Below are 21,266 nucleotides of genomic sequence, written 5' to 3'. Positions count from 1 at the left end.
CAGTAGCAGTTATTTTGTGCCACAGTGGAGTCACACAAATATAAGAATTGCGCTAAATCTTATTCTTCTGATTTCAGTGTTTCACGATTTCTGCCACCTGTTGCCTACATCTTGTGCATAGATATCACAGCCGCGTCAGTGCGTACTGTGAAAGTTGGCTGTCGTGACGTCAGTCTGCGGTGGTTCCCCGCGCAACTCTTCCGGGAATCCCGCCCCTCCAGGGAGACCGGTTACCCCACTCCTCCACGGCGCTGCTATGCAAAACGTGTCTACTCGCTTGAGCTCTCGCCAAAGGGCTGACACAGTTGCCGGGCCGCATTCGGGCGTGGATGTGTTTCTCAGTGGTCCCGTGAGGTAAAAATGTCTGCAGCGATACATCTACGTAGTACACACTCCGCAAGCCATCAAACGGTGCATGGCGCAGGACGCCTTACAGAGCTTCCCTGTTCTACTCGTAAATGGAGAGAGGGGAAAACGACTATCTATGTGCTTCCGTACGAGCCCTGAGATCTCATGTTTTCGCAGTCCTTATGCGGGAAGCACACCGGTGAGCCAAAACATTATAATCATCTATTTCACTGCGTGCTTGTCCACCTTTGGAATCCAACAGAGCAGCGATTCTGCATGATATGGATTGGACCAGTCCCTGGTTGGTTTCTGAAGGTATACTGCACCAGATGACTACGTCTAACACTTTGTCGCATATTCGTAGTTCCCCGTCATTCAAACATCCTCACAGGTGCTCAAGGAAGCAATATGCGAAACCCGACCAGCTTCGCTGTTATCGAGATGCCCATTTTCAGACGTATGGGCATTTGCTCTTTGTCAAAGCCGCTTAAGTCAATTGATGTCCCATTCGCGGCCCCTATCACTGTTAGAATGCTTTTCCATTTGTGTATACCGTCAGGTGGCATTCAAACTTTCGATGGCCAATGGTCCTAATGTCGTTCATCAATGTGTTACACAAAATTCATAACACAAAGCTGTATTTGGTTCTTTTATTGTGCTACCGGTTCCGCTTGCGAACTACTATCTGGTATCTGAATCGTAGCAATTGAAGCATGAGTCACATCCTACAATTACAAAAATAAAGTGTAAGTGACAAGAGCATTACATTGTAGTTTACTAACATTTTTATTTTTGTTCCACATCCCTCGTATTTACAACCAAATAATCTGTAATGATGGACCTATCTGAGTTGACAACAGTCACTACTTTTTCGCTTCATGAATTAAATTGTATAACTTTTCCTGAGAATTCTTTTTGCTACTTACATATTTATTTTGGTACAAAACGACAGATGCTGTCATCTTAATTTTTTGTTCTGATTGTTATTTCACTTACCTACCCTGGATACAGCTCTTGATCCTGTTGATATTTTAGAACTGACAGTATGTGAAAAGTATTTTGTGTTCCATATTGTAGCATTCCACTGGCTGCTCTTTGTATTCTGTGTGATTTGCTCCCGCTACTGTGTTGATCTATTTATTCATCACTTACACGTATGCAACTCTTCTTGTCTGTTTCTGATACTCTTTAATGTTATTTTTCAACTTTAACCTGACTGACATATTGTTGTGAATGAATGTGCCAATAGTTGCATTCAGATGTTTCCATTTTCGTAATCTGTAAGGTATTTTTTTCGAATTTCGTAAGTGCTACAGTATAAAACTCTTGTGATTTACATTTTATTTTTGTAACTGTAGTTACTTTTGTGACTCATGCTCCAATTACGATGATACAGGTACAGATGTCGGTTTGTAACCGAAATCATTAGAGCAATAAAAACCGTTAGTACAAAAAGAGAACCAAGTACAGCTCTGTGTTATGAATTTTATAAAACATATTTTCGCTGTTGACAGTTGCCTAAAGAAAATGTTCGTCAGTGTGTGTTGGTGGCTAAAGCATCTTCTACAGTTTGTTGCAAATGTTTTTTTCTATAAACATACCCAGTTGCGTTTCGCAAAGATAAAACCCACTTACCTCCATAGATTATCGTTTGAGTTCATCGAAGATACTGGCTCACTAGTTTCAGATCCATAAAACCGAGCAGTGGCAGTAACATCATAAAAACGTCGAGGCATATTGCACAGTCCTCATGTTACAAAGTGGTGTAAGCATTGTGTGATGGAACTACCACTGCCCAGTCTTTTAGATATGGGGTGGTAATGCATATTGCCGAAATTAGTAATCCGGTAATTATGTCAACATAGTGACCTTGGAAAAATGGTTTTCAAAAGCAGATTATAGTACAAAATTATAGACCGTTTCAGGAAATCATATTTCCGTAATACTTGCGTGCTGATCGAACCTATGAGCAACAAATCTAGCAACATGCCTCTGAATTCACTCGGTGTCTTCGTTTAATACCACTGGTGGGGACCCGAAACAACTTCGCAGTACTCAAGAATGGGTCGAACATGTTTTCTTACAATGTCTCCTTTGCAGGTGAGCCACACTTCCCCAGAATTCTACCTATTAACCGAAGTCGACTATACGCCTTAACTACAACCGATCTTACGTGCTCTTTAGATTCCAAGCTCGGTGTTCAATGTTACATCTAGATATTTAACCGACATCACAGTCAAGCAGCATATCGCTAATATTGTATTCGAACATTAGATGATTGATTTCCCTATTCATCTGCATTTAGAGCAGACATTCTGTAAAAGTCATCCTGTATCCTCCCACTGTCGCCCAACGGCGACACTGTACCATTCACTACAGCATCATCAGCAAACAGTCGCCGAATGTAGCTCACCCTATCTCCTTAATCGTTTATGTTTATGTACTGGTCTGATTTCTTATTCACTGTTTTGCTGTGTACAATTTTCTTTAATTCTGTCAGATTACCACCGAATACTTTGTTTCCTGTTTAACGACTGAAAATGTGATTATTATTACTATTCACGTAAGGACCCAACAGAACCACACGAGGTGCAGTCAATCAATATCGCTTTTGACTATTGGCCTTCCTTAGAGTCCAAATCTCCTTCATCCTTTCAGAACGAAATTTCTTTCATCAGACCACGGTGTTTCAGTCCGCTTTCTAACGAGTCCAAATTGACTTCATCCTTCCAGAATGAAATCTCTTTCTTTCATCAGACCATTGTGTTCCAGTCCGTTTTCAAATTTACCTTTCTGACCAACTTCCCAATCAAATATATTTTGCCTGAATATTTTATGTCAGTAACATCTGCCTGAGTTATACCAGCTACTTTAACATCCTCCTTAATTGCAGCTATCCATTTAATTGGCCTTACTTCTGTTTTCGTAGAATTCTACTATTTGCTTTGTCAACCTAATGGGTGTCATTATTTTGATGTACCCATAAAATGTAAGTCTTTGTATTCTCGTGACACCATGTATATCTACATATTTTTCTATTTCCGTATAACTTCTCAGCCTCTAAGTTTCTCTATCAGTTATTTTGGGGCCTAATATTTTCCTAACAATCTTTCTTTTGTATTTCTTCAGTATCCCTCTTTCTATTCAAAATTAAAGTTTCTGCTCCTTAAAGACGTTCAGGTTTGATTACAGTGCTGCAATGCCTAAATTTGCTGGGTTTAGAAAGTGATTTTTTATTATAAATATTTTGTGTTTATCTGAATGCAGTTGCCATTTTATGACACTGAACTTTGTTTGCAGTTTTTTACAGAAAATTCTCTTATAGGATTTTCCCCAAGTATTTAACTGAGGAACACTATTTATTTTTTCATATTTCTGGTTCAAAAAATTTGGTGCCTTTTTCTTCATGTCATATATTTCATTTTTTCGAATGATATTGGTAGCTCTACTTCTTCCGAAACTTCTTACAGAATTTCAATTTGTTTTTGACCTGTTGTAATATCCCTTGTTAAAATTTCCAGATCATCTGCTAATATTAATTCTACCTAACTTTACTGATTGATGTATATTTTGATTCGACTTTTGTTCTCGCATTCTGTAATTACCTTTTCCAAAATACAGTTAAAAAGTAATAGGGAGAGACCATCTCCTTGTCTAACCGTACTCTTTACATCAAATGGTTCAGAAATGTCTCCCATGAATTAAGCTTTACGGCTAGTGTCAGTTAACGTTTCCTAAATCAGTGTTGGTGATTTATTATCTAGTCCCTTTTCCTTTAAAATTTGGGAAGAGTCGCACGCCTTTTTAAATCTTTGGTGACTAACGATTACTTTTAAAATACGAATTTGTTCTGAACAGCATCTGTTTGGTATAAATCCGCCTTGGTATTCACCAATTTAAGGTTCTAACTGTTTTTGGGCTCGATCAAGTGAACATTGCGATAGAATTTTGTATGTGACTAGGAGAAGAAAGATTCCTTGTAATTATTAACATTTCTTTCATCCCCTTTCTCTGCAGTGGATGAACTAGGGCAGTCTTCCAGTCTTCAGGTATTTTCTCAGTTTGCCAGGCATGTCCTATTAGTTGAGTGATCTCTTCTATAATCTCAGGGCCAGCTGAATTCAGTAGTTCTGCAATTATACCATCTTCTATTGATGCTTTATTATTTTTAAGTCTCCTAATTTGTTTAGTTATTCCAATTTCGACAGGTTCTTTGGAGTTAGGGTTGGTCTTATTAGTTTTCTGTAGTTGGAATTTGTTCGCTGCTTCTGGACAGTTTAATAATTTTTCAAAATAATTATCAAGTACCTTACAATTTTCCTGGCTGATAAGAGCCAAACATTCATTTTCTTTTTTTGAAGCGAAGGTTTGAGGGTGATAATCAGTTAGTTTTGTTTTGAATCTTTTATAAACGTTTCTTCTATTGTTATTTTAGAAGTATTTTTCTATTTCTAAAAGTTGCACATGTTCGTAGGTTTCTTTAGTCTGTGGGATTAATTTGGATGTTTCTTTTCGTACAGTTAGAAAGGTGTTGTACGTACTTTCAGTTTTGTTACTATTCCAATTTTTGAATGCCTCATGTGTACACTAATTGGTGTTTCACAATCCGCGTTCTACCAATGGTGTTACTGTTTCTTTCGAAGCGGAATTAAATTTTGTGTGTTTTGATGAACATTTCCTTCAGGCTTAGCCAATTGTTGGATTGCTTTTTGTCAAGTTCGCTTGTTAGAGTTGGGGTTATTTTAGAAGTGTCCAGTTTTGGGATAACATTTTTTGTTTTGAAGAGTTTTTAAGGTTGAAGTTTTACTTTTATTTGTCTTAAATAATGGACAGTATCAATATTAGCCCCTTTCCTAACTTGGACATTTAAAATTTCTTTGTACTTAGGGTATGAAACTGCTATATGATCGACTTCAAATTTCTCAATAAATTTATTGGGTGCCCACCAAGTTTTTTGGTTAGAAGAGTTCTTTTTAAAATGTGCTGATATGATCTTAAAGTTAAAATTTTTGCATATTTCCACAAGTCTTTGCCCATTTTGGTTTGTCCATTTGTGAGTAGGAAATACATCCACCGTTGTCTTATATTGTTACTCTTTACATAACTGATCATTAAAATTACCTGTTAAAATTTTAACATAGTTTGAGCAAACCTTCAGGATGATGCTTTCAAACTTTTCCCAAGCGTCATTAACTTCCTCAGGGTTTTTACAGTTATCCTCATTGACTGGGATATGGACATTAATTTAAGTGTATTCTATATTTACTTATTTAAGAGAAATTGTCATTAATCTATTATTAATGGGTTTTGCCTCTGTTATTGAATTAAAACAATTTTGGAGACTGCAAAAGCAACTCTCAGATATAGTGTATTATTAAGTATTCTTTTTTCAGTTTTACTTTTAAAAAGACGGTAACTGCCGAAATCCATGGTGTTATTGTCCGTGATTCTCATTTCTTCTAGTGCCAAAATCTGAATCTTCTGTTCTTTTAATGTATCTCCTAATTTATAAAGTTAACTTGGCTGCAGAAGTGTTTGTATGTTAAGCGTTGCAAAAAATGTATTTCTTTTGGTTGTAAGTTGGCCAGAGAACGCCGACTTCCTCTGTTGAATCACATTGCATTTTAACCTGGTCGTCCCATAATCCGAAAGACCACTTGCGCCAGTAATAGACTACTGATAGTGAATTGACCTCTTGGGGTAATATTGTGATTATCAAAATATTCTATGATGATTGTATGTGGAATCAGGTGGGGCTGAGCAGATTCTCTGAATGAAGTCAGAGTGTGTAGACTTGAAGGGTTAGTTCCAGAATATACATTTCAGCCTCACTACTGGTGTATAGACGCTGCCGTCTTTGCCGCTTGGTACAAAACAGACGCAAAGGAGATTTGGTTTTGTTTTGCCTTGGTCCGGGATTGCTTATTCTGTATTTGCAGCTGTCCAACATATCTGATAGAACGTTCACAATCGGCAACCTGTGAACCGTCCAATGCCGTAGGCAAAGTCTACTTCTTAGGCTTTTAGTTACAAAGTCCTGAAACCTGAAAAATGTGATTAATTCTTAATATCTTTTAAAGTGAGACTGAAGTTGATAATATCGTTGCTGCTTAATCATTTTCGCTAAGGGTATTGCAATCTGAAGTGTTTCAAACCAAGTAGTAAACCCTTGAATCAGTGATATGAGCGTGCAAGAAAATAATGCTGTTTTAGCTATTATCAGTCATTGCACCTTGAGTGTGTTAAATTACTTGGCTCCGTCTAATTTTTAAAGATATTAAACGCTTGTAAAGCGAGTAAAACTTTGCAGCACCCCTTTTAAAAACCTGTGTGCAGTTAGTAGCCGTAATAGTATTTCTCTCAGCGTCTCACCATTGGAGCCTCTATCAAATAACACAGCTACTAACTCGTGAAAATCATCATGTGGCACCGTTTTGTGGCGCTAGCAGTGGAGTAAATCTATAACTACGTGAAAGCCACCAACTTGCGAGACAGTACACTACGGATTCTGTTTCGCAATGGATGTCTGAGTTACAAATTACGAAACGGATACTGTATGTTGAAAGAAGCTACAGTACAAAACGTCTGCCATAGAAATATTTACTGTTTTGCCCCTCCTGGTTTATCAGAAAAATAAACGCTTACTATTTTCCCCCTTCTGTTTTATCATAATTTTATTCGTTCATAATTCATTGTATTCTGAGGATTTCATCCATTTAATGAAATATAAAATCCTAGTACTCCTATCCACCGCGAATCTGAAAACAGTTAAAAGACTTCTCTAACAATGAAGACTAATAATTTAAAGGTAATGCTCTATGTTACAGCAGACCGTATGTTAGTAGTCATGCTGGTAAATGAGGCGATAAAATACGTTCTAGCTCTGAGATAAATTTTCCTGTGTTCCCTTTCAAATTTAGATGTAAATGGCGAGGGAAACTTTCGTTGACCTCCTCCGTCTAAATGATTTGTTGTAGCTGACACTATTGTGTAATTTATATCTAACAGCTGGCCAAATTACGCCATGGTTACATCATGCAAAGCCTCAGGAATGTACATGTGCTACGCAAGGTTATGCCAGTGGAATGGAAGGGTGGTAGTAGTGCCTCTGATTTCATTTGTAAGAAACTCGGTATCTAACGCCTGCTACGGTGCACCACCGACGGCGTACTACTCGAGCACTTGTTGAAGGCACTCTCGGCGCGCTGGCTGATGGCGGCTAGCAAAACCGTTGCAGTTCTAAGGTATTCGGTCGGCACTGGCGGATTTTCCTCTTTGCTCTCGTAGCCCTATTTTGCTAACGAAGCATATCATCTGCTTTTGTACGAATGCCCACTAAGTTATGGAGACGCGATCAAATCTCTCCACAGCGAAGACAAACACAGAATGGCTGCAACAGTGCCAGTGTGTACCCGTGGCGGCTACGGAAAAACCTCAAGGAGGGGTCGCTAAACACATCTTAAGCTACCTTTACATCTACCGTAATAAAAAATAATCAAGTCATATGCAAAGTATGAGAAAGTTTTATTTAAACTGATTCTAACATTCTGCGTGGTGTCTGCCTGTTCTAAGGCGTGTCTCCCTACCACTTTCGCGCAATGACGCTCTGAGCGTGTTTTTTAGGGAATTGACTAGTTTAAAGCAGGGACCTGTTGCTGGTAAGGAGACGCCAGACCACACATGACACGTAGAGTTCAGAAGAATTCAGTGAGACTAGGGATGATATAATGAAATACTTAATGACTTCAGAATCAGCTCCACTGCACTCCGAGTAAAAGAATCTTAATACTAACTAAATTTAGTGGAACGGGTTCAAGACTTTCCTATTTTTAGTTAGCTGGTAAAATAACGTCGAAAAAGCAGTTCAGTTTACCATTGGAAATTTTATTCTACTCACAAAACATTGTTTATAAATTGCACTATTGATAAAAGGAAATGTTTTAGTACAGGATGATAAAATAAACTGCGTTCAACAAAAATGGGAACGAATATTCCCTGAATGGGTTTCCAAGTTCTACAATGGATCGGAGGATGACCTATGCCATATCACATCTATAATCTAGGTTTAAGTTAAGTTTCATAAAAGAGAAAACTAGCAAAATGGTCTACAGTGACCCTCAATTATCTTAAATTACTTATTTAACTTGTCGTAAATTACAGTAGCTGATGTGGCTTATCAATAATTATATAACAGGAAAAATCGTCGCGTTTCAGATTTTAACTTATGTAGCAAATGTGAATACCATGAGATTTAATTGACGAGCGACTAGTATTGCGTAAAAAGGGGGTGTAACAGATGAGATTTCTGCAGTTCTGAATGAAGCTTTATGCGCTGTTATGCGGCATCGCGTGCATTCATTACCTTGTCGTTGGTTAGGTAGCGTCATGGGGCGGCGGGCGGCGCACATCCACACCTCGCTGGCTCGGAAGCAACTCTCCACCTTACTACAATTTACCGAAGTTGGTTTAAAAGAAGCTATCTCGCTGTGTATTCAACTGAACAATCAGGGTCTCAATGCTAACCTTAAGCTCCGCGTACAAAATTCTGTCTATCCAATGAGAAACGTTATACTTTTCGTGGTGGGGCAATGCTTTTAACGTTTGCAATGTAACAGAGATGCGAAAAAGTCTCACGCTAAAACTTGCAGCTGGTGTGGGCCTTTTAGTGTTATCGTAAGATCTATACTGTTCTTCTCGAGGGCTCTATCTTTTAACATGGGCTGGGGGTGGTCTTGGCGATCAGCCGACGATGTTGGTGTCCGTCCCTTATCGTAGGGCCTTCTAGCTTTACACGGTTCTGCTCTCGGCTTCTGTTCTCGTTTTGCCCCTTGGAAATGCATCTGTTTCACGGTGGGAAGGTATGACATGCATTTAAGTGTCTTGTGTTAGTCTGAGGTATTTCATTTGCTCACTCGTCGATCGTATTACTTTGGTTAATTTTATGACAGGATTTATTTGGAGCTATGTGACATACTGCCGGGTCAGGGTTTTCATGGAAGGTGTTGGATTTGCCCGACACCTTACATGATCATACGCATTACAAGACAATGCCATCTAATGATATAAAAAACTTAGAGTTGTGGTTCTCTTCCTTAAATGATGAATTCTATGCTCCTGTTCTTCCCCGCACGTAACCCATATGTATCCGCCACTGGTGTGCACAGCACAATATGCTAAGGTACTGTTTGTAGCGACCAGAAAAAAGTGAACACCGGTCCAGTCAGTACATCATCTTTCTTCTATTTGGTGATTATGCTACATTCATCACTCACGGTGCCGCGTGTCTTCTTGGAGTAAGAGATAAGCACAATCAATGTACCGTTAAATTTTGTTGTTCCACGTAGATCGACGCACGGTTTCTTCTTATTTCCACATCTACTTAGACCTGCAAATGGGCAGTTTGTTCGAAACAGGTCACTTAGGAATACAGAAAAGCTTTCTGCAGATTGAATTTTAACAGTTTTGTAGATGTAACGTTTGTGGACAATCCATGATGACAAATATTCTAGTTTTGATAAACATTATTTTAAGTTCTTACATGGCGCCGTGATAGACACTACTGATATGATTGAATCTTGACATTTAATGGTATGTCAGTGCTCTACATAAGATTTTAAACCTGTAGGTATGGGTTGACTAAGTTCAAGCTCAGTACCACTTACAAATGTGGACAATGAAGTACGTGAGGTTTTTAAGAAGCCTGTCGATGTAGCCGATATGAAACTATAGTATACGTCAGGTACGTCTATTGCGAGCGTCTCGATGAATGTGATAACAAGTTTCATTAGTCAGTGTGGGAGTCAGTGGATGTATACTAAGAGTCTGACACAAGCTCAGTAAATATAATCACGCAGCACAGTCAATCGTTTGGGCTGGTAGGTGTTGATCAAGGAATCGCCTGATATTTGTATATTCGGGCGGTGAGTTCCGCATTGACAAGGAAACGCATAGTTCTCTCTTCTGGGCTGGGTATGCGGAAAGATACTTGCTAATATACCTGTAGATTTCTTAGACAATGTTTTTCAACAAAGCCCCTTACAACCATACCTCTCCTCGTTGAAGTTTTTTGAGCTTACTTCCAGTGGAGATTGTTTTAGTTGCTTACGTTAGCGATGTCTAACCAAGCAGAATATCACAAAAAATACATTTAAAATGGCTCAAACTGCTGAGGATCCTGAACAGTATTGTGACATAAGGGACCAATGGCCGGAAATTAATATTTCAAGCGGTACGACCTTTTGCATGGATAATGCGTGTTCGATATGTGTCTATAATGCTTAACACTTTTGTGGGAATTCGCTACCCTTATGCAGACAAGAATTCTTCATGTTTCCCAAATATCAGTACATTTGTACAATCATCCGCGGCTCGCATTCAGGTCTGGAAATTACATCTACATCTACATGGATACTCTGCAAATCACATTTAAGTGCCTGGCTGAGGATTCATCGAACAACCTTCACAATTCTCTATTATTCCAATTTCGTATAGCGCGTGGAAAGAGCGGCACCTATATCTTTCAGTACGAGCTCTGACTTCCCTTATTTTATAGTGGTGATCGTCTCTCCCAATGGAGGAGAAAGTAGGTGATTGGAATTTCGTGAGAAGATTCCGTCGCAACGATGAAAGCCTTTCTTTTAATGATGTCCAGCCCAAAACCTGTATCATTTCAGTGACACACTCTCCCGTATTTCGCGATAATACGAAACGTGCTGCCCTTCATTCAACTTTTTAGATGCACTCGATCAGTCCTGTCTAGTAAGGATCCCACACCACGCAGCAGTATTCTAAAAGAGGACGGCCAAGCGTAGTGTAGGCAGTCTCCTTAGTAGATCTGCTACATTTTCTAAGTATGCTGCCAATAAAACGCAGTCTCTGGTTAGACTTCCCCACAACATTTCCTGTGTGTTCCTTCCAATTTAAGTTGTTCGTAATTGGAATTCCTAGGTACTTAGTACGACTTACGGCTTTCAGATCAACTTGATTTATCGTGTAACCGAATTTCAACGAATTTCTTTTAGCACTCATGTGGATGACCTCACACTTTTCGTTATTTAGGATGAACTGCCAATTTTCACACCATTCAGATATCTTTTCTAAATCTTTTTTCAATTGGTTTTTATCTTCTGATGACTTTATTAGTCGACAGCGTCATCTGCAAACAACCTAAGAAGCCGGCTCAGATTGATTCTCAAATCGCGTATGTAGATATGGAACAGCAAAGGGCCTATACACTACCTTTGTGAAGCACTCATCATGAATTACATTTCCTTTTGTATTCTGCCAAAGCTCCAGATCACTCTAGAGCATTCGAGAACATAATGAAACTTAACACTGAAAACATCGTAAATATGGTAGTATACCACGCTGAAAAGCACTCTCAAAAGCGCGAAAATACTCTCCAGTGCTTTTAAATCCCTTGAAATATTCAAAATACCTCCATTTTATTAAAGCCTTCTGCCAAACATTTCTGTAAAAAACGCTAACAGTATTCCAAAGCACTCGAGAACGCTCAAAAAAGTCAGGAAATTTCTAGAATATTCTTCAATCTAGAACGTTCCAGAACATTCATCAACTTTCGAAACCATTCGTTAACGTTCAAAATTATTCATAAAATATCAACAACATAGATACTTCTCGAACTTTTCCCTTAACATATACATTGATAGGCAACAGACGGAATACCATTACAACGTAATAGCGACCACTCCAGACAGCCATATCTCCAGAAAAACAACAGCTGCCACCGCACTACGGTCCACTACTGTAGACAACAGGGGAACCAACGGTAGCGTCTTTGATTAGTAATCAAAAAGTCTTCGGTCCCGGATTTAAACCCCGCCACCACTTCAATATTGAATAAAATTGATCAGCAATGGCACCAAAAACTAACGGCCTAAGAAGTCATCCTCATTCTGCTAATGGCCTTGTCAAAGAGAGCGGAGGAGCGGACAGTGGTTCAAAGCACTCTCTTGCCCTTATGGGGGGAAACTGGCACTATAGGTGGAAGAATCAGCAATAACAACGGCATTAGAATGAAGCAATATAAACCATCGCATTAGAGATACATAATGTGCATCCACAGGACATGTGGCCTTTAACTGAGAAGTGTCATCATGATCTCTCCAACATCGAAAGATTCCGGACTAGTACACTATTTGGATCTCCGGAAGGGTACTGCCAAGGGGGAAGTGACCATTAGAAAAAAATATTGAATAACCGACGAAAGGATAATATTCTTGTAGTCGGCGTGTAGAAGCTTGAAAATATGGAAAGGGAAATTCTAAGGTTCAGTCTAGATATAGTGAGGGTCAGTGAAGTTTAATTGGAAAGGAGACAAGGATTTCTGGTCAGACGAGCATAGAGTAATATCAGCAGCAACAGAAAATGGTGTAACAGGATTCATTATGAATGGGAAGGTACAACAGAGAATGTGCTACAGTGATCAGTTCGATGATAGAGTTGTTTTCCTCAGAATCGACAGTAAAACAAAACAAAAAACGACAGTTTACGTATACATGACGAAATCGCAAGCCGGAGACGAAGAGGTAGACGAAGTATATTAGGAATTTGAAAGCTTAGTTCAGTACGTAGAAGAAGATGAAAATCTAACTGTCGCAGGGGAATGGAATGTGGTTCTAGGCGAAGAAGTGGAAGAAAGGGCTTGGTACTACGAATGAGACAGGAGAAATACTAATTGAATTATAATATATATTTCATCTAATAATAGCAGATACTCTGTTCAATAATCACAAGAAGAGGGGGTATATTTGAAAAATTCCTGGAGGTAAGTGAAGATTTCAGCTAGATTACATCATGGTTAGGCAGAGATAACGAAATCGCATACTAGATTGTAACGCATTCCCTGGAACACATATAGCCTCAGACCACAATTTAGTAGTGATGAAGAGTAGGCTAAAGTTCAAGAGACTATTCAGGAAGAATCAATGCCAAAAGAAGTGGGATACGGAACGGAAGGACACTCTGAACGCCCTGAGACTTTACATACTGTGGTAATAAATAGCTTAGTAGGAAGTACACTTGGAGAGAATTGGACGTCTCTAAAAATGACTGGATAGAAAAGCGTCGTAAAAAGAAGGCAATTGTGAAGAGACCATCGGTTACAGAAGAAATACTTTAACTGATCGACGAAAGAAGGAAGTACAAAAATGTTCGGGGAAACTCAGGAATATAAAATACAAATAAATAAGGCGAAATGGCTGCATTGAAAAGAAATGATTGTCGGAAGGACTGCACTGACTCCATCTGAAGGAGATGATCCAGGAATAACTGGAAGCATTTGCCAAATACATCCAGAATGTGCGAGTGATGCACCTCTCATTAACTCTGGATTATCTCGGAGATCAAGAATATTCACGAATCTTCTGGGAGATTCGATAACATTTTGGAACGATCTGCGGCGTACTGCAACATTTTCGAGTATTGTAGAAGGTACATTCTGCCCAGTCTTGTCCACTGCGGCACTCGATTCTAAGCTTTGTCACTGTCTACAGATGAGACGTTTATTGGGCTCTTTTGACACACACATCTTCGAACCCTATCAATGTAATTCAAATCAAACCTTCCTCGTGATTGGGGATGGAGGGCTACCTTATCATGTAATCCATATTGATCTGCGGGAGTGTGCGGCGGAATTATAGCGGCACGCACCGACTAACCAGGGTTACGTTCATTACGTTGCAACGAACAAATGCCCTCTTTAGACACCCATATCTCCATAACTAACGCCTGCAGTTCCAAAACAAAATAGACAACCCACACTTTTTTGTTATGTATATTGATTGCTGAAACGAAAAATAGGCCTAAAACTATAAACTTTCTATAAAAATTTATCAATAAATGAAGATAATAAATATTCTTTTGTAAAAAAACTTTCTCCTAGTGCAATGTGAGCTTTATATATCGCTTTCAACTACTACGCAATACTGACTGTTGGTTGACACTATGTGGACCATGTCAACAACACTAAAAACTTAGTGAAACACTGAATTTGAAATAATGAAAACTTATCTAATTAAATGCCAGTGAAAACTATTTAAATAAAACTCAATCCTGAAGTAAGCTATGAAAGCTCTGTGACATACAGTACAGTTTCTGACTTGAAATGTCCACAAAAATAAAATACTGTTCTTCTCAGTAGAAAAGTTGTTTGAGATTGCCTATACTGTTCACTATAAATTGATCTGCTTTCTGAGCGCAACATCTGACAAATCTGGCTACGAAGAACGCAAAGTGAGATCTGTCCTGACACATGCTTAACATGTTGTTTTGTGTTTGGTGTTCTGACGTTTTCGAAAGCAAATAGAAATCAGCAAATGCGGAAGCTAAAGAAAACAATAAACAGCTAAATATAAAATTTGTTTTTCGCATGTCGGAAACAATCTGACGCTTTATATGATGTAAGGTGCAGCTTACAGTCGACAAAACATTTACAACTATACTAGGAATGATGTAGGAGGGTTTTACTCTGACAAAAGTCGTTCTTGAAAAATTAAACCCCGATTACTGTCAAAAAAGACGAACAAACATTTCATTCTTGCTCACCCATTGATTACCTTGAAAAATTACCGAGCGAGGTGGCGCAGTGGTTAGACACTGGACTCGCATTCGGGAGGACGACGGTTCAATCCCGCGTCCGGCCATCCTGATTTAGGTTTTCCGTGATTTCCCTAAATCGCTCCAGGCAAATACCGGGATGGTCCCTTTCCAAGGGCACGGCTGACTTCCTTCTCCATCCTTCCCTAATCCGATGAGACCGATGACCGCGATGTCTGGTCTCCTTCCCCAAAACAACCAACCAACCTTGAAAAATTCCTCCAAAAATATTTCTCCATCAATAGAATCAGTAACACTTTGTTACAAAGATGTTTTCATTCACATAATAATGTATTCCAGATAATTTTTCTCAAAATCATAAATATCAAACGTCCTTCTCTAAAAATTCAACTGCTCGCTACTATACGTCAAACAAGAATGCCCCAGCACTGTACAATTGAGCAGCGAGCAAGCGAACCGCAGATAAACACACAGTCAAGGAACTTTTTCACTACTTGTGCACCGTGCTCACTCATCTTCTTTCCAGTGCAGTCAAAGTGATTTATTTACAATGACAGTAAACATATGAAATCCTTACAAAACCTTTTGGCGATCCGTACCTTACTCTATAAAATATTAAGTTCTTCAGGACGTTCCGTACATTACTATTTAGCTAGACGTATTCTACAAAGTGGAGTCTTCGTGAAGTAAATTTATCTACTTTCAAACGTAAATTATCTGTGTGAAAATAATTCGCGACAACGGTTATGATTACTCATTTTTTTATCGCAGCTTTTGTCACACCAGTGCAGTGAATCAGACTAACATTTTACCAATCAGGCTACCTCTGTACCACTTACCACTTTTTGTTTCAAATGGCTGGTGCTCTACCTAAGTGCTTTATTTTGTGGTAAAAGTAACAATTTTATTACCTCTGTGATTTCTGGTTGGTATTCTAGTTGTCTTTCCAACCTTTTGCAAGCTCTTAGGCTTGTGATTATCCTTAAATGCCTCGGCTGTGAAGAGAGCTTCTGGCGATAGCGATTTAAGTTGAAGAATACAGGTCGACATAAATGTCTTGATATTTTGGAGTAAATCTGCACTACCGAATTAGCTCTGTTTGTTTTTACTTCTCATTATCAGCTGATTTCCTTTGACAGGAACTATATTTGCAAACATTATACACTCCTGGAAATTGAAATAAGAACACCGTGAATTCATTGTCCCAGGAAGGGGAAACTTTATTGACACATTCCTGGGGTCAGATACATCACATGATCAGACTGACAGAACCACAGGCACATAGACACAGGCAACAGAGCATGCACAATGTCGGCACTAGTACAGTGTATATCCACCTTTCGCAGCAATGCAGGCTGCTATTCTCCCATGGAGACGATCGTAGAGATGCTGGATGTAGTCCTGTGGAACGGCTTGCCATGCCATTTCCACCTGGCGCCTCAGATGGACCAGCGTTCGTGCTGGACGTGCAGACCGCGTGAGACGACGCTTCATCCAGTCCCAAAAATGCTCAATGGGGGACAGATCCGGAGATCTTGCTGGCCAGGGTAGTTGACTTACACCTTCTAGAGCACGTTGGATGGCACGGGATACATGCGGACGTGCATTGTCCTATTGGAACAGCAAGTTCCCTTGCCGGTCTAGGAATGGTAGAACGATGGGTTCGATGACGGTTTGGATGTACCGTGCACTATTCAGTGTCCCCTCGACGATCACCAGAGGTGTACGGCCAGTGCAGGAGATCGCTCCCCACACCATGATGCCGGGTGTTTGCCCTGTGTGCCTCAGTCGTATGCAGTCCTGATTGTGGCGCTCACCTGCATGGCGCCAAACACGCATACGACCATCATTGGCACCAAGGCAGAAGCGACTCTCATCGCTGAAGACGATACGTCTCCATTCGTCCCTCCATTCACGTCTGTCGCGACACCACTGGAGGCGGGCTGCACGATGTTGGGGCGTGAGCGGAAGACGGCCTAACGGTGTGCGGGACCGTAGCCCAGCTTCATGGAGACGGTTGCGAATGGTCTTCGCCGATACCCCAGGAGCAACAGTGTCCCTAATTTGCTGGGAAGTGGCGGTGTGGTCCCATACGGCACTGCGTAGGATCCTATGGTCTTGGCGTGCATTCGTGCGTCGCTGCGGTCCGGTCCCAGGTCGACGGGCACGTGCACCTTCCGCCGACCACTGGCGACAACATCGATGTACTGTGGAGACCTCACGCCCCACGTGTTGAGCAATTCGGCGGTACGTCCATCCGGCCTCCCGCATGCCCACTATAGCCCTCGCTCAAAGTCCGTCAACTGCACATACGGTTCACGTCCACGCTGTCGCGGCATGCTACCAGTGTTAAAGACTGCGATGGATCTCCGTATGCCATGGCAAACTGGCTGACACTGACGGCGGCGGTGCACACATGCTGCGCAGCTAGCGCCATTCGACGGCCAACACCGCGGTTCCTGGTGTGTCCGCTGTGCCGTGCGTGTGATAATTGCTTGTACAGCCCTCTCGCAGTGTCCGGAGCAAGTATGGTGGGTCTGACACACCGGTGTCAATGTGTTCTTTTTTCCATTTCCAGGAGTGTATATAGAAGAAACTCTTTGTTTTTAAGGCTGGTCTACAGTTGTCCTGAATGACAGAGTTACTTTGTACCAGTATTCAAAGTGAATTTTTCCTCTAATGGGATATAGTTAGTAGACTTTTTTACTTTTCCAGGCTCTCAGTAACTCTAGATGTAAAATGTCCTAATATCTGTTGCAACGTGTAATTTATTTTGCCTCCAGTATTTTCAAAAATGGTAAAAAGTGGTACAAAGTTTTGCAATTGTTTGTATGCTCTTGTCTTGCAAAAACTGGCACATAAACACCGCTTATATTTTCAATGAATCAAATTCACGTAATTTATTCTGCAAACACAGCTGCCGTTACCACAACAAAAACCAAATGGTGACAATGCTTACAAACGACTTACTGTCAGTATCATCGGCGGTGGTAGCGCTTTGTGGAAAAACAATGTACAGTCGTTAGTGAGACGTCGATGATGGAGTTTACCATTGTTTCCAGCTCACGATGGAGCGATACGCGCGACAGTAACTTCTAGACATACATTTAATATTTGGTACTGCCTTTATGTTAGGAAGCCTAACAACCATACAGGAAAAAAAGCCACACCAATTATTTCAGCCAAATGGAAGGATTTATTCGCCATAAACGAAAGCTTACTGTAGAGTTTTTCAAGCCACTGAGAGCAGACCAAGGTTCACAACAAAAATTTATTGCGCGTTAGGATTTGAGGTGAAGGTTTTGGATCGTATTGGAGACTCTTCATCAATAAGCTCAATCCAATATCACCGTGAAATGCACACTTCGAAGAATACGGTGCAGAGGGTGTTAGTGGAACAGCAGTTACCACTCTGACGTATAGAACCAATGGAGCTTAGTGATTCTGAACGAAAGTTCTCTTCTGTGGTGATGCTGTCAACCTCCAGAGTAAATGCGTGTGGAATGATGGCAACGCATCGACCATGCTCGCCTCACTGATGATGACGATGATGATGGTTATATGGGCGCACGACATTTTTGCGCCGTACCAAAATATGATGAGATCAGTGTTACTGAAAGGTCTGAAAGCATCAAGGACTATACTGAGATAAAATTTAAATAAAGTCACTTGCACTCACAGACACACACACACACACACACACACACACACACACACACACACACGTCAGTTCTTAAAAGTTTAGCAGAAAATATTGACAAACGCAATAAAAATATAATTAAAAGACCATGCGGATATTTGTCGTTAGCTGATCACGGGACAAAAAAAGAAAAAAAAGGGATGTGCCAGCCACTCTTCTACACACTTGTCATTGTTCTTTCTGTCTTTGTCCCGCATCGTCGCAGCGTCAATACGTTTATTTACTGATTTCGCATGGTTAGTTTAAGGGGTGGCCGGATGCCATTCCTGACGCCATCTACGTGACACACCAAGACCTCCGATCTAAGAGCTTAAAGTGGAGTGAGGACGATGAGCAGAAGTCTTTTACAACTCTAGTCTCTTCATAAATTTAATATCGCGTGACATGATAGGCAGTGATTCCCGTGTGGCGTGTGGATGGGGTCTCTCATTGGCCTGTTCCCTCGCCAATGTGTGAGAGTTGAGTCGTATTTGTATTTGTAGAGTGTAAGTGAATGTAATGAATGTGTTTGTAGTGTAGTGTTATGTCTGTGTTGAGGGCGAAGTCCGTTGCCAGCACATAACTTACTCCCCTCGAATAGCACCACGGGTGCCGTCGAGTTTAACGTCTCCATCCGTCGGACGGATCCCCGTTGGCAGCGTCACATGCCCTCATTCCATGAGACACTACGGAGAGGTTTGGAATATAATCCAGGACATTGTCGAAAATACTAGTGCTCGTTGACTTTATGTTACAACCTCTCCTCCTCTGGCCACCAAATCAAAAACTGGCATTGAAAATTTCATCCATCTCCAGGATTCGAACCAGCGCACATCCGAGTCGTGCACAGCCGAGCGTTAGGGAGTTCGCCCATGGAGGCAGGTTACTCGTTTCATCATGAACTAAAACAGAGAGCAGGTGCCCAACGGACATAATTACCCTTATCGATTCCGAGAAGTTCCTTACTACATGCGCCTTGCTGTGAAAACTGCGAACCAGGCGGTGGTGCAATCTCAAAGACTAACGCAGCGGTAAAACAAAACGAAGTCTTTGTGAATTCACAACCACTGACGCTTTTGTGACGGGGCGAAGAGTGGGAAGAAACGATGAATGTTGATCAACAGACCGTATCAGTTCGCAAGTGGCTGATTTTCCCTCCAAGATGTCGCCTGAGGAGGAAATGCCCCGTCTGTGTGAATTCACAATTTATGCAGGAGAATGTTAATGTTGGGAAATATCAGAATGTTCGTAGTGTCCCATATGGCACTAGCATGCCCCCCCCCCCCCCCATCGAAATGTATCGTAAACAACTAAAGTTGTCGAAACAATAATTTCAACAAGGGACAGCACGTAAGTAGAACAGGTTTTTTTCGTGTATATTGTGTCTACAGAGACAATAAAGCAACTAAGATTATAGATTGACGAGCCAAATGATTACGACGGACTGCTTAATAGCATATTGATTTGCCTTTGGGACGTGATGTAGCAACTATTGTGCTGCTTTTCCGTCGTGCGAGAAATGGAAACTGGTGTTTTCGGTATTAAAAAGTTGGTGCTTTCGTACTGAGCGAAATAATAAGTAAGCGAATGGAAATCTATGGACATTGTAAATGATAAGGAGACTGTGTATTCGTCGAAATTTTAGGATATGCAAATTCTTGCAGATATATACCATCACTGCTTCACATGGCATAAAACATGGTATAAAAGCAGTAAAAAAGTACCTTTATAAAAAAAGACACAAAGGTTTGTTGTAGGAAAAGGACGTTACAGTAGAACGTCTCAATTACGTAACTTACATCCGTTGCATAAAATGTGTGGGAAATACAATGTCTGGAACGAAACAATAACGTGTGAGGAGCACCCTGAGAACTACATAAGTATTTGAAATCGAAATGTTGGAACAAGGAGCATACTGCGTCTGTGCAATTTGATAATCTTCTACTTATTTGCTTTACAGTGAGAAACAGGAGAATTCATAGAGTTGTCGAAATGAAATTTGTTCAGTTGGTGTTTTTACTGACCATCTTAGTTATCGAGTGGCTGCAGTCCAGTTCCAGACGATCATATCTATCCTGAGACAGCGCTTCCATTTATCGACAACGGTTATTCATATTCATATATTCTTTATAATTAACAAATTGTGCACTCCAGTACATATGTTGCAGTGTTCTACACTTCCAGTGAGCAGTATTCGAGAGAAGTGCGTGGAGTCGTCCAATACCGTTCTTCCATAATGCCGCCGTTAATTACATGCGTATCCGTAAGAGACACGAAGCAAGCTGTGATTCAACCAGGCTCTCAGCGTGGTTGGAAGACTTTCTGCCGCATTGCTATCTGAGGCACTTCCTTCCGTCTCTTCGGCGGAAGCGTTTCATCAGCAATTTTTCTGCGTAACATTATGGACTGTTTGGAACAACGACTCCCAATGACTTAGCACATTTCATTAAAATGTCATCAGCTGCCACTTTATAGCCCTCCTAATGGAAATTTATGACAGGTAGAGTGCTGCGTATTGCAAGTTCAGCGACTCGAAAGCACAAGCAGAATGCATTGTCGTGTGTTTGGTACCGGGGACTGAACCTTCGCTCTTGCACTGCGCCGGTAATTTTTATCTATGACTGTGCTGTATCACACCTCAGAACTTGTTTCACAAACAGAG

The 21,266-nt window shown here is 40.6% G+C and overlaps 1 protein-coding gene across 1 annotated transcript in view; it reads left to right on the top strand.

Moving 5' to 3' along the window:
• Positions 1-302: 302 nt before the first annotated feature.
• LOC126359055 (toll-like receptor 2) overlaps positions 303-21,266 on the top strand; it is a 209,681-nt gene continuing 188,717 nt past the window's right edge. Inside the window, exon 1 of the mRNA XM_050007601.1 lies at positions 303-547. Coding sequence (XP_049863558.1) covers positions 416-547 — 132 coding nt within the window. The 5' untranslated portion in view covers positions 303-415. The remainder of the gene's footprint in view (positions 548-21,266) is intronic.

Source organism: Schistocerca gregaria, chromosome 1, assembly GCF_023897955.1.
Source record: "Schistocerca gregaria isolate iqSchGreg1 chromosome 1, iqSchGreg1.2, whole genome shotgun sequence".
Classification (NCBI taxonomy): domain Eukaryota; kingdom Metazoa; phylum Arthropoda; class Insecta; order Orthoptera; family Acrididae; genus Schistocerca; species Schistocerca gregaria.
Note: the sequence above shows the minus strand (reverse complement) of the source record. Positions and strands in the feature narration are given on the sequence as shown.